Here is a 13,269-nt window from a genome sequence, read left to right on the forward strand (position 1 = left end):
GTTGTATATCTATGCATATGTGTGCTTATGGCCAATCCAATATGCTCCACACGATTCATATGAAATCTGAATCACAGAGAAACAATCATTTGTGTTTCTTTTCATTTCCCTTGCCCAGGATTCCAAGTACTAGGCTTTGATTGCTGCAGCTGAAAATGCCGGTAGCAGAAGGAAGACTTGAAACCTTGCAGATCTACAAGGTTCTTCAGTGTGTACGGGCAAAGGATAAGGATCAGATCGAAAAACTCATCAAACTTGGTGTCCAAGACCTTATTAACATCACTGAACCCCAAAACGGAGATGGAGTCCTCCACCTGGCTGCCGTTGGCAACGATGTTGACATGGCCTACTTTCTATTAGGTCTCGGAGCCAATCCCGATGAGCAGGATCTCATGGGACGGACTCCTGCCATGAAAGCCGCAGAACTGGGCCATGAGCTGGTATTGGAAGTGCTAGCTAAGGCTAGTGCAAACATGACGATTGTGGATAATGAAGGCAAAGGTAAATATTTATGTGCATCAGTGGGTTTATCTATTAATACTTACAACAATATACAATGCATATCAAATATGTGGTAGAAACCCTACTGCATTTTCTTGTTTACTTATAAAGGTCTATATTACGCACTCATGAATAATGGAACATTGTACAGGTAATTTTCTCTGGTGAGACTTTTTCTAAGCAAATTGCAACTATAAAAGTGCATAGTACTGATTGTAGGCCCTTATATAGTGAGGACATTTCATTGTGCCTTCATGGTGCTTTCAGATCAATATCGTTTGGTGAAAACCAAATGCTCAATGCAAGAACCGGAAGTGATGGTATGCACAATCTTGTAAAAGGTATATGTGAAAGAATTTAAATAATAATTTGACAAATTGAATATTTACCTCAAGCCTCCCAGTGAGCAAAAACAATATGACATTACAGAAAGACTATGTGTGGTAATTTAACTGGGAATATTTCTGTAAATGTATTGGTGAGACAAATGCAGACATAAACACTGCATCTAGTATTTCCTCTGTGCTAATGCGTTTGCAGCAATGCATGAAATAGTTTGTTAAAATCAATTTGATTTTTTAAAAATAATTATTTGATTTGGTTTGTATAGGATACATGACAGAGTGCATGTTATTTTCGATGACCAGCTGACTATAACTTCGACCACAAGCAGTGGCTACCTGTAGTGGTGTAGTTGTCTGGACCAGCCCTTGATTGTCCATCCTCTGTGTGCAAACTGTAGTATGTCTGGCTAGTGAGCATCAGGTGATGTCATGGGTGTACTGCGTGCTACGGAATACTTCTACCCAGAGATTCTGAGTGGTCTTTGGGAGAGAGGGACGATTGAAGTCTGGCCTGGGTGGTGAGCTCTGGTGGGTCTCTTTCTATATGTACTACTTATAGTAAGAGAATAAATACTTAATTGCCTGCAAACCACTGGTGTCCATCGGTGGTCATTGTCCTGGACCAAAAAAGATCAAGGTTTTTGACTCAACATCACCATGGTGGGGGTGAGAGAGTACACACAAAAAACCCATCACCCTCCAAAGGAAGCACCCCCCAGTTCTATCAGATTAGATCACTGCTGCAGTGTCACATCCTGGCCACACTGCAGTCTAGATTTGTCCACAACAAGGACGACGATCATCCCCCAGAATCCAAAGCACCAAAGAGAGCAGACTGCAGAGTTCACTCTGAGGCATAGGTGGTCACACGTAAGAGCATCAGCAAACCCGTACTTCAGCAGGCTGCTGACAACTAAGCCTCTCAGGTCCTTCCCAGCAGTGCCGCACTGGCCTTTCTAACGCAGCACAGGGCCACGGCACCTACTAGACCACAAAGGACTAATTAATTAATTAGTACAACAGACTACTCAACCTTCCCAGCCTTGAAGAAGCGGCTGCTCATTGACGTTTAGCCAATTTCCGTAAGACCGCCATGGTCAAATGGAAACAGGCAGAGAGGCACTGCATATTCTTGCCAATATTAGCATAACTGCGTAGGCAGAATGGCTTTGGTGGGACCTAGTGCACAGGGACCTTTTAATCAATGTCTCCTAGGATTTCAATAAAAATAAAAACACTTGTGCTCATGTGGGAATAGACATCATGGAGACATTATAAAGCAGAAAGTACCATAATGCAATTGGAAGCTGCTCCATCTCACTCATTTCACCCTCCCCACGTCTGATCAGACAAGGAGATAATTGGCCTCATTATGAGTCAGCCGGTCCGGAAACAACGGTGACGGTAAATCCGCCGGCACCGTTGTTTCCGGACCGGCTGATTCCGAGTCCTGCAGGCGGGAGGTGTCACTCCCGCCAGGTCTGACTTGGCGGAAGTAAAACACCACCCGCCTGCAGGTGGACATGGAAACACCGGCTCTGTCATAGACGGAACCAGTGTTTCCATGGTCCCCATTCCCCATGGAGTCCTATGGGACTTCATGGGGAATGGGGATTTACAGAATTCCGCCTCCGGAATTACTGGGTCACCGGGGTTGTTATGCCCCGGTGATTCTGGCAATCACAGAGGCAGAATGGTATTACCGGTCCGGTGGCAGCCTACTGCTTTTCCCGGCAGGCCTACTGCCGGACTCGTAATGAGGCCCAATGTCATATTTATCACTTGTTGTACAAGTATAGCATCCGTCTCTGGAGTCCTCCCTCCGGGATCTCTTTCCAGGATACATTTTACTTTTTACATTTTACATTTCAGACTGACAGTCTTGACTTCAGATTCCGTAATTTGCTTCTCATCTTTAACTTTTGGTGGACCTTTCTGTCTGGGTCGCAGGTCCCTATGTGAACCTGCATGTCAGGCCTTGGTAGCAACCCAGGTTAGGGCTTGGCAACTCTAGGATTAGCCCCAAATCTTCTATGAGGAGTTTTTGTGCCCTCCCCGTCTTATACGTGCAAGAAAATAAAACAGACACACCCCGGGTGGGGAATAAGGCAAAAGAGAGCAGGCTGCGAGAGTTCAAGGAAAAGTTTATCTAGATCTCTGAGAGCGCTCTAGCAAAATTAATGTTACAGTACATTATATAGGCACAATGACATATCTAACATATGATGCTACATTGGACCCGGATTGGTCAGCCAGGGTGGTGTCTTAGGTGTGGGTATCATCTCTTCCTCCTGGTTGGTTGCTTGGTTGGCGGGAGGATGGACGTCAGATATCTGTGCTCCGAATGGGTGAAGGTCAGGTCGCCGTGAAGCAGGGTGGTCATTATCTAAGCTAATGAATACATTCTAAATAATGCATGCACTAAATAATGGTTGATCAAAAGACTCTCAGTAGTTCATCATGTCACTATACAAATCACACAGGTGTCTATATCATCTATAACATTTGGGTTATACAGGTCACAGGTTTAAGGGTCTTGACCACTATAATACTTTCATTGAACTGTAGGGTTATCCTCACAAGAATCTCAGGTATGTGGCATTTGTTAGTATTAGGCACGATATACTGCAGCAGGGGTCTAATGTTATTTGGGGGTCTGCTGGGTGGGCATCATGGCATGGTCGGTGCTCTGGCACATGAAAGGAATATCTTGCAGGGACACAGGGTCAGAATGGCAGTAAGTTTCCATCGGTGAGAGTGCGGGGGCAAGGACACATTTGTGGAGATGAACGAGCTATGTGCTTAGTTCATGCTGGTTCACATGCAGGGCAGTGATCTCAGAGGAAAACTGATGTGATACATTTATTAGTTGTTGCGAATGCCTCCGGCTTCAGCATGAGGATGGAGCCGCAGAGTTTTCCAATCAGAGTGGGAACGAAGGTGGGGGCCATGTGCTCTGTGTGCCTGATCGCAGTGGGGAGAGGGAGAGAGAAGCGTTTCGTACTATCGCAGTGAGGCCTGGTCACCAAGATGGAGTCAAAAGGGGGCACAAAAGATGGATGCCCTGTTTCCTGCTCAGTGGTCCCAGCTACACGAAAGTCAACGAAAGTTAACTTCGCATAAGGGCAAGGGGCGAACCCACTACTGGAGGCACTTGGTCCAAGCTTTGTACTGAGGAGTGAAGGCAGAGATCATCTGGTAAATGGTTTACAGATTTGTCCTCTGGTTGAACTGTTGGTTAAAGAGCAAGCAGAAGACTCTTTGACCACAAGGAGAACTCTGTCATTAGAACTTTGTTACAAAACTCAATTTTCTTATTCTGAACCTATAATTGAAATTCCTGCTTTGAATCTGGGGAAGGAGATCTGACCCAGGTTGCAAGGATGCACAGTTGTTAGATTTTGGATGAATGTAACGGCTTTTTCTGTTATAATTGAACTGCCATTTATTACCTTTTTGAGTTTGATGTATGTATAAGTGTGAGGGACAGATTTCTTTTGGTAGAGTGATTTTTTACTTTAGTGTGTTTGTAGCTTGGGAAAATTATCTTTTGGTTGGGGATAGTGAGGCGCTTATCAAACCCTTATCTGTATATATGTAAAAGTGAAAATTGATGGCAGGATTTGTGGCAAAACATTCCTTATACATACAAATCCACAACATTTCATCAATCTGCACCAAATTGTGCATAATTGCCTGTTAGGACCCTCTGGACATTACTGGCTACATGATATTTGGACAACCCAAATTCAGCGCAAGTCAAAATGTGTGGGTTTGTGGCCTGGCGAAGCACAATTCCACACCGTTTCACCAATCTGCACCATCATTTTCATAGTTACCTGCTAAGCGCCTTCGGACATTTACTGGCTAAATGACATTTGGACAACCCAACCAGTTCCATGGATTTCAGCACAAGTCAAAATGTATTTGTGGGTTTGTGGCTTGGCGAAGCGTTGTTCCTTATACAATTCCACACTGTTTCACCAATCTGCACCATATTCTGCACAGTTACCTTTTAGGACCCGGCAGACATTACTAGTTACATGAAATTTGGACACCCAACCCGTTCGCTGGTTATCAGCACCGTCACACATGAAACGGTTGTCTAAAATCAGCGAAACATCAATGTGGCGGTAGAAGGACCGGTCCTGCCACAAGGAACAAAACTCGAGGTTGTTGGGTGTTCTGACCCACGTTTGGACTATTATGCTACAACATTTGGTGCTGTGGGCTTAGGAAATCCAAGATGGCCGAAAAAGCCCACATGTGCGCCAGAATCTATGAAAACCGCGCAGTTTGTGCGCACACCAAAATGGTCGCCTGACTTGCCACCCCCCGGTGCGGGTGTGCTGGGTCAAAAGAGCCATGAATGAAATGGGGTGCCAAAGAGAAAAACAGCAGTGCCTGTTCGCTAGAAAGCACTTTAAAAATCACCCTTTGTTTCTCTGAAGGCAAGCCCAGAATGCCCATTTCAAACATTGCAGAATATCCAACAATCTCACTGAACACCAGCAGACATTTGACAGAATAAAGTATTGTGGGCATACAAAATCTGGAAAGAGGATGAGCCTAAAATAATGTTCATAGCAAAACTGGCTGAGCTGTGGATTTCAGCAGTTTAAGTAAATTTGGACTGAAAGACACTAAAAATCTAAATGTTTAAAAGAAATGAGTGACCTACTTTTGAGTGTCACATAGGTTTCAATTGTTTAAATGTCATAGTTTTAAACTTAGAATCAGCATTCTAGCTGCATGTGTAAAAATTGTTAGTTTATTTGAATGCAGAAAACTGGATAACTAGAAGTGACATTAGCTGGGGCCTGGCTTAAGGAACTGAATTCTGCCTGACATCTACTGAAAGGAAGCGCCCCCAATTCAGCACGATCCTCCCCGCAATGAGAGACAATAAGGGACTCTCCCGTAGTGGGAATAAGACCAAGACAGAGTGCGGGTGAGCGTAAGTGGGAGTTTATCCAAGGATAAGGCATGCAAAGAACTCTGCAACCTACGAGAGCGCTCTGTCTGACAATAGCAAAGACAGGCGTATTTCTAATACAAAAAACGTCATCAACACCTAAACACTATAGGGGGCACAAGTCGATTGGGATTGGGTGGCGTCGACTAACTATAGGTGTTGCTGCCGCGGGGTTGGTCCTGGCGTGACGACGTCACTGGTCAGCCTCGTGGGTTGGGTTGGGCCTGGCAGGCCGGCTTGAGGTCATCTGTACGGTGTTGATGTGCTGGGGCAGCCTGTGACAATGACGAATACCTTTCCTGTCTTATTTGCCCTAGGCCATGCACACTGCAGTTATTCAGAAAATGACATTTAAGTTCATTAATAAATCGCTTCAACAGCTTATCTTATAAAATAAACACAACACATGAGGAATGCACCTCGTGAGAGGTCTGGTGGTTGTCGGTTGGGGTGAGATTTACCTGTGTCTTATTGACCGGTATTTTAGGTCACGGGACGGGGCTCTGGGGCCTGGGCCGAGTGATACATGCGTGTCTGCTGCGTTAGAAGTTATTATATAGATGGGTCTCTGTGTCCTGTCCCAATGATGGGGGTCGTCCTTACACGGGGTCAGGATTCTTGGGGGGTTCGTGGGATTTATGAGAGGGTGCTGGTAGATCAGTGGGTTCAACCGTGGGTTTATTACCGTGCTGTAAATAACACAGGTGGCGGGCTGTGGCCTTGGTTGCGGTGCCGGGGCCTCTGACTCTCTGAAGTAACGCCAGCTTGGTTGGGGGAGGTGAGGGAGCGCGGCACAAGTCTTAGCTTTTTTATCTGGCAGGCTTGGTGGGGTGGGGGAGGGAATGGCCTTGCATATATCCACAAAGGTATTTTCCTCGTGCGTTGCTGATCAGTGAATGCAGAAGTTCTATACTGTTCTGCCTTATTTTGACGTTATTTAGACACACATATATATTTCAATTTCGTTACACATTTCTTTAATACAGTCGGTTCCAGTACCTTTTCATTACCTAACATTATATTCACTACATTGTGTGCGTATTGTATGTACATTAGACGTTATACGAGGGATATCTAGGTTATGGCCTACAGAGATTGATGCTCGCCGCTTTGGGTGATTCAAAAACATATATGAGTTCAAGTTTCTACATACTATTGAAAAACACTTTTACAAAATAGAGGTTACACGTTTAGTCAACATCTTTCTCCGTGGTTATAGCAGCATTAGTCCAGACCTGGAGGGATATCATATAACGTTACATTTTTATGGTTTATTCACATTTTAAACAGAGGTAGTTCATTAATACCAATACTTGAATTATTTTCCACCTTCTTCAGATAGTGATGCTTCAGCTTTTTCCCCGTTACCCCGGCCTTGCGGTCCGGGTCATACGGGGTGCAATATCACATTGTTACTAATATCATGTTGCCGTGTTGGCATCTCGGGTTTAGCTCATCTCCGACTTTCTCATGGGAACGCGCTTGCAGCGGATCTGCCAGGGCTGCTGAGGCGGCAGAGATGCATGAAAGGCCCTCCAAAGGTGGGGGCCTCGTTACAGTGTGCTGAACTCACACCATGTTTGCTATGCAAGATGGCGTCTAGGCCTAACTTAATTTTTGGTAACTGCAAAGACAGGGTGCGTGTGGGCAATGTCGTCGGCGGGTGAACCCTCCTCCACCTGGGCCCGGGTGGCATGAGGGTGCGCCCACCGAGCCATGGTCCTTACCTGGGGAGGGAGCTGTAGGTGAGGAGGGCCTCGTGGCCATTCCTCCCCTACATTTCCCCCCTTTCGTTACTTAAAGTAACGAATTTCTTTAGCTCTTCTAATCTTCTACATTCTTGTTCCTCTAACACTGCACCATCCCATGCAGGGGTTCCTTTTATAGGCATCCATGCTCTGCACACCCCCCTTAAGCTCTCACCTCTCCTAGCATACTCGTCTGGTGTACATGTTAAATATATACAGTCGCCAGTTTCTTCCAGATCTACCCAGACCTCCTCATACCATTCCAGTTCTACGTCTCGTGGTTCTTTGATAGTGGTGTGCCATAGTTTATCTACTATGTACTTATCACGGCACATAGGCACTAACTGGTACCTGGGGGTGTTATCTGCTCCTGTCTGCACATGTACTTCTTGTGTTGCTTTAATTGTACCACCGGAGTTGCCCATTGTCACCATCATCATTGCACCGTTAGGAACTGCGTTAGCACAACATCGGAGGCCCACCTGGCACAGGCAGAACATCACAAGGATGATCACCACTATTGGTATCAGGAACTTCATTGTCACTCCAAGCCATGAGGGAACCCAAGAGAAGATATTGTCGAACCACGAGCTATCCTCAGCTCCACCTTCAATTTTCATCTTCTCGCCAAGGTTATGTACTGCTTCAATAACGTGGGACAGGGACCCATTTTCTGCGTCTTCAGAAGGTACGAACGTGCAGCACGCACTTCCTATTTTTCGGCAAACACCTCCATCGATAGCTGTTAACAGGTCTAGAACATACCTGTTCTGCATGGTCATTAATCGCAGAGCTCGTAGTTCCACCTTTATTATGTTAAACCCTTCTTCAGTGTCATTGGCCAACTGGATCAGTTCCCACCGTGTGATCTGGAGCCATTTTGCATTTGCTCTTGCTTGGACACTTGATACTAGCGAAGCAAAGAATGTTTCCACGGAGCTGAACAGGCGATACTTGTCTGGGATCTGTGCCAATAAATCAGATGATGCTTGTGATATATAATTCGAGGCTCGCTTGTTCCTTGAGAGCTCTTCTCCTTTCCCTCCGGAGGACAGGACATAAAGGTGCGCTTGTGTAGTTGGAGACGCTGCATTCTGGTTCAAGCCTCCGTTCATCATATTACTTCTGTCAATATGGCTTTCGGGAATCACCATTAGTGTTGAATGCAAAGTGGCCATTGAGCAGCTACCACTCCATGATTGGGGAAGGTGCAGGTACGCCTTGTTTCCGCATACCCAGTAGGTGTCCATTAGTGCTGCTGTTCCTTTTTTCATATCTGGGATGGTGAGAGTTTTGTTACAGTTCTTGTTCGTTCCTATTGCCATTTTTCCTTCTCCCTTGAAACATAGTTCGTTTTGTATTTCACTTTGTAGCTTGAAGGGTTTCTCCATCGCTGTTACCCATGTTAATTTAGGGATGTGTTCTTTCCATATTGGCAAGCACGTTCTTTCCATCCACCGCAGCTTTTCCGGTTGGACACCCTTCAGTGCTTCTGCCTTGCACAGCACTTCTTCGTCTTTCCATTTGTTTTCGGAAAACAGTGTCCCTTGTATTGCAAAGAAAGGTTCTTTAAGGCAGATCACTCCAGACGCTTGCGAATAGCACGTTTTGTTGTTCTGTAACATTCTGAAAGAGACATCGTGTGCTTGGAAAGTGTTCTTTATTCTACACAGCGTGAGATGAAGGAGACATTGGGCATCCACAATGGGCAATTCTCGTGGCAACAATACTTTAGGTGTGCCTGATGCATGGGGGATAAGTGAGCAGACATAACAGCTCTCATTGGTTGTTTGTTTGGCTGTTGTGCTCATGTCTGCATACCATTTATTTGCTTGGTGAGGGTGTCGTGGGTCTTCCATTTTGTCTAACCCTAGCCCATAATACTCATCATACCCTTTTCCACCAGTCTCTCTCCTCCGCCTACTTTTCTCCCTTCTTCTGTACCTTCTCGTTATAGGAGGTGAAGAACCAGGCCCCCCTTCCTCCCTCCCACCCCCCTTTTCTAATTCTTCATATAGGGACTTGTGTTCTGTCATCATAATCACTTTTCCATCCTCCTTAATAAACAAGAGATCGTTGTTTGGAATTGGGGCGGGAGGGATCGTGTGGTTGTTGTATGTTCCAGGTTGGGACATTGTGTCATTATCTACATTTTTGGTTCTCCATTGTGAGAGGACAGCAGTGGGTGGTGTAGTATAGTATCCCCACACAAAGTGTGATCCATCCCAGATCAAGAAATCACCTTCTTTGATACCTACAGTCGGAATTGTTTTCGCTCCAGGAGCAAGGGTGGTGTTGTTCCCCCCTCCCCCCTCGTTCATCTCGGTAGAGATGAACGCTATAATCCCGTGTAACACCAGACAAAACATTGAGATGAAGAACACGATAGCACATATTGATAAACCACATTCAAATGAATATGTTAACCTAGCCACTAACATTTCTCTAAATCTAACATATCTATTAGTTGCAGGCTGCCCATTCGATGCCATGATAAATCCTGTTTGAGACACAAAAGTTCATTAAATACAAACATGTAAGCATTTCCACGTTGTAACGTTTCGGTGATAAAATATAGGGTTGGGTGAGGGAGGGGGTTTGTTGACAGACAAGGTAGCTTTCAGTCATCATTATTCGTACCTTACTATATATATATATAAATAATAATAATAAAAAAAAACATCACATTTTAAAAACAACAATAATAATAAAAAACATCTTAAAGAGCACAGGAGGGGAAAAAAAAAAAAGAACCCCACGCAAAACTTTCAAAAATTGTAAAAAAAGAAAATTTACATATACATGTGTACGTGTTTTAGTCCAGGACATTTGTTGCGCGCTGATTGTGTTCACCGTTCATTTCATGAAGCACACAAAATTCCAATCATTCATTCCGCACAACTTCATCGTCCGCTGTTGCCTGTGCCTCATCCTGCACCTCACTCTCCGCAGCGCTGTAAGCTCTACGTACATCTGTCAAATGCACCCAATATCGCAGGCCCTTAACCTTTACTGCTGTAGGCGTGCAAAACACTACCTCATAGGGGCCATGGAAGCGTGGTGCGTTCCACCTCCGCACAAAACTTCTAACATATATAAGGTCACCAGGCATTAGCTGTAGTGGTTTTTCAGGCAAACCGGTTTGTTCAGTCGCGTTCCCCTCCTCTCTTGTCGAGGGGGGGGCTAGTTGCTTTGCAATTACGCGCGCTGCCCGTGTCAATTTTCGCAGGTATTCTGTGAACTCCTCCCCCAATATAGCTGCGCTTCTGTGTGCATCAGAACGTTCGCGGAGAGGCGAATGCGCTGTGTGCATTCTTCTTCCCGTGACGATCTCGTGCGGGGACAAATGGTGATCCTTACTGGGCTGGTTTCGTAGTTCAAACAAGGCCAAAGGCAGGCAGTACATCCAAGTCTTTTTAAGGGAAAAACAAAGTTTTGATAATCTGCTTTTTAACAGGCCATTTATCTTTTCCACGACGCCATTACTTTGAGGATGATAAATCGAACATAATTTGTGCTTTATTCCCAATAATGTAGTCACTTCTTTAAATAATTCATTAACAAAATGCGTCCCGTTATCTGAGCGAATAACGTCGCAAATTCCCCAGCGCGGAAACACTTCCCGCACTAGGAACTTCGCGGCGCCCTTCGCGTCAGGGCGGGCACATGGGCCTGCCTCCACCCACCTCGAAAATGGACATACAACCACAATCATGTATCGAGCCCCGTTACACCTTTCTCCCATATCTACATAATCAATGTGGAGCTCTCTGAATGGGCCACTTGGTTTTGGTATCGTACCCCTTAGTGTACGCAATGTCATACCTGAGTTGTAAATTTGACATGTCGTGCATTCTAGAGCTAACCTTGTGACGTGTTCCTGGAGGCAAGGTGCAAACCAATCTTCTTGTATCTCTGCCATTATGTGTTTCTTTGTGTTGTGTGCGGGAAAGTGTAGTTGTTGAAATGCTATTTCTAGCAGCGTAATTGGCATTACCACTTTTCCTGAACTCTCTTGTCGCCACAATAAATCAGTCGGTGATTTGCTGCATCCTCTCTTAGTCCACAGCAATTTTTCCTCTGCACTAGCTCCCTCTTGCAGCTCTATTATCTCCTGTGTGGACATCATGTTGTATCCTGTGGGGACCTCTTGGCTTGCTGTGTGGTGCAACATGTACTCTCCTATTTCACCTTTCTGTAAATATGAAGCTGCTTTGGCAGCGGCGTCTGCTGCCGCGTTCCCCAAAGATATAAAATCTGTATTTGCGGTATGAGCTTGACATTTTACGATGGCCACTGCCGTGGGGTCTTGCAGGGCCTCAATCAGTTCTTTCAATAATTCTGCATGCTGGACTGGCGTTCCGTCTGCTCGCCGAAACCCCCTCCGCCCCCACCGGGCCAACCCACCGTGAACTGTTGTTGTCATGTATGCTGAGTCTGTATATATGGTCACTGCGCACCCCTTGGCGGCATGCAATGCTTCTATTAGCGCTATTAGTTCTGCTGCTTGCGCTGAATAGTGTGATGGGAGGCGGTGTTGTACTAGTATCTCATAATCATCTTCCTCTAATCGTACCACTGCCATACCCACATGCTTTTCTCCTGTCTCCATGTCTATTGATGCTGACCCGTCCACAAAATACACCTCACCCTCGGTCAGGGCATTTTCAAAAATCACTGGATCCTTACTTTCGTCACCTGTGTACGTGGCGCAGTTGTGGTTTTGCATGTCCTCTACGGTGCATGCCTCTGTGATGAATGTGGCTGGGTTCACTGTTTTACATCTTACTATATGGATGTTAGCGCTGGACAGTATTATCTCATATGCTGTGGCGCGTTGTGTTGTCAATGTGCTCTTTGTTCGCTCTAATATTGCAAAAAGTGAGTGTTCCACAAACAGTGTCACCGGGCAGCCCATCACTATCGTGGCACTTTTTTCAATTGCGAACGCGGCTGCAGCTAGGGATTGCTCGCACGCGAAATGACCTTGCATTACTGCGTCTAGGGTGCCGCTATAGTAAGCGAGTGGTTTGTGCCCTAAGGATGTTTTCTGCGTCAATACTGCTGTCATCAGTGTTCCTTTGCAATGTGAAAATAAGAAAAATTCGCGCCCATAATCTGGATTTGCTAGTACTGGAGCGCTTGATATCAGCTCTTTTAGTGAGTTAAATGCTGTGTTCATCTCCTCTGTCCATTCTATGTGTTTGTGTTCTTGTTGTGCTTCTTTCAGTGCCTGTAACAAGGGCCTTGTGTACGCCGCATAGTCCAATATCCATGCTCGGCAATAGTTACACATACCCAGAAATTTCTGCATCTCTTTTACTGTTTTGGGCTCTCCAATTGTTCTAATCGCCTGTGCCCTGTCTGGTATAATTCGCTTGCCATCCTTCGATATCAGCTGACCCAAGTATAGGACCTCTGTCAGACAGTACTGTAACTTCCCCTTGTCCACCTTGTATCCTTTATTGGCCAATAAAGTCAAAAGTGTTATTGAGTCCTGTCGGCACTCTTCCTCCGCCTGTGCACAAACCAATAAATCATCAACATACTGAATCACTGTGCTTTCTACAGACAAATTCCCCAGATCTTCATGTAGTACCCTGTTAAATATGCTTGGGCTCTCGCAATATCCTTGTGGTAGTCTGCAGTGTTCGAACCTCCTTCCTCCCAATGTAAATGCTGTCAAGTACCTGCTCTCTTC

At 45.4% G+C, this 13,269-nt stretch overlaps 1 protein-coding gene across 6 annotated transcripts in view; it reads left to right on the forward strand.

Annotated features, from left to right (window-relative positions):
- ANKEF1 (ankyrin repeat and EF-hand domain containing 1) overlaps positions 1 to 13,269 on the forward strand; it is a 349,443-nt gene that overhangs the window by 100,273 nt on the left and 235,901 nt on the right. For all 6 annotated transcript variants that reach the window (XM_069608310.1, XM_069608313.1, XM_069608309.1 and 3 more), the window contains one exon: positions 119 to 501. In XM_069608310.1, the coding sequence (XP_069464411.1) occupies positions 156 to 501 (346 nt within the window). In that variant the 5' untranslated portion in view covers positions 119 to 155. The remainder of the gene's footprint in view (positions 1 to 118; positions 502 to 13,269) is intronic.

The sequence above is a fragment of the Ambystoma mexicanum genome, chromosome 4q (genome assembly GCF_040938575.1).
Source record: "Ambystoma mexicanum isolate Mex_15411 chromosome 4q, UKY_AmexF1_1, whole genome shotgun sequence".
NCBI lineage: Eukaryota > Metazoa > Chordata > Amphibia > Caudata > Ambystomatidae > Ambystoma > Ambystoma mexicanum.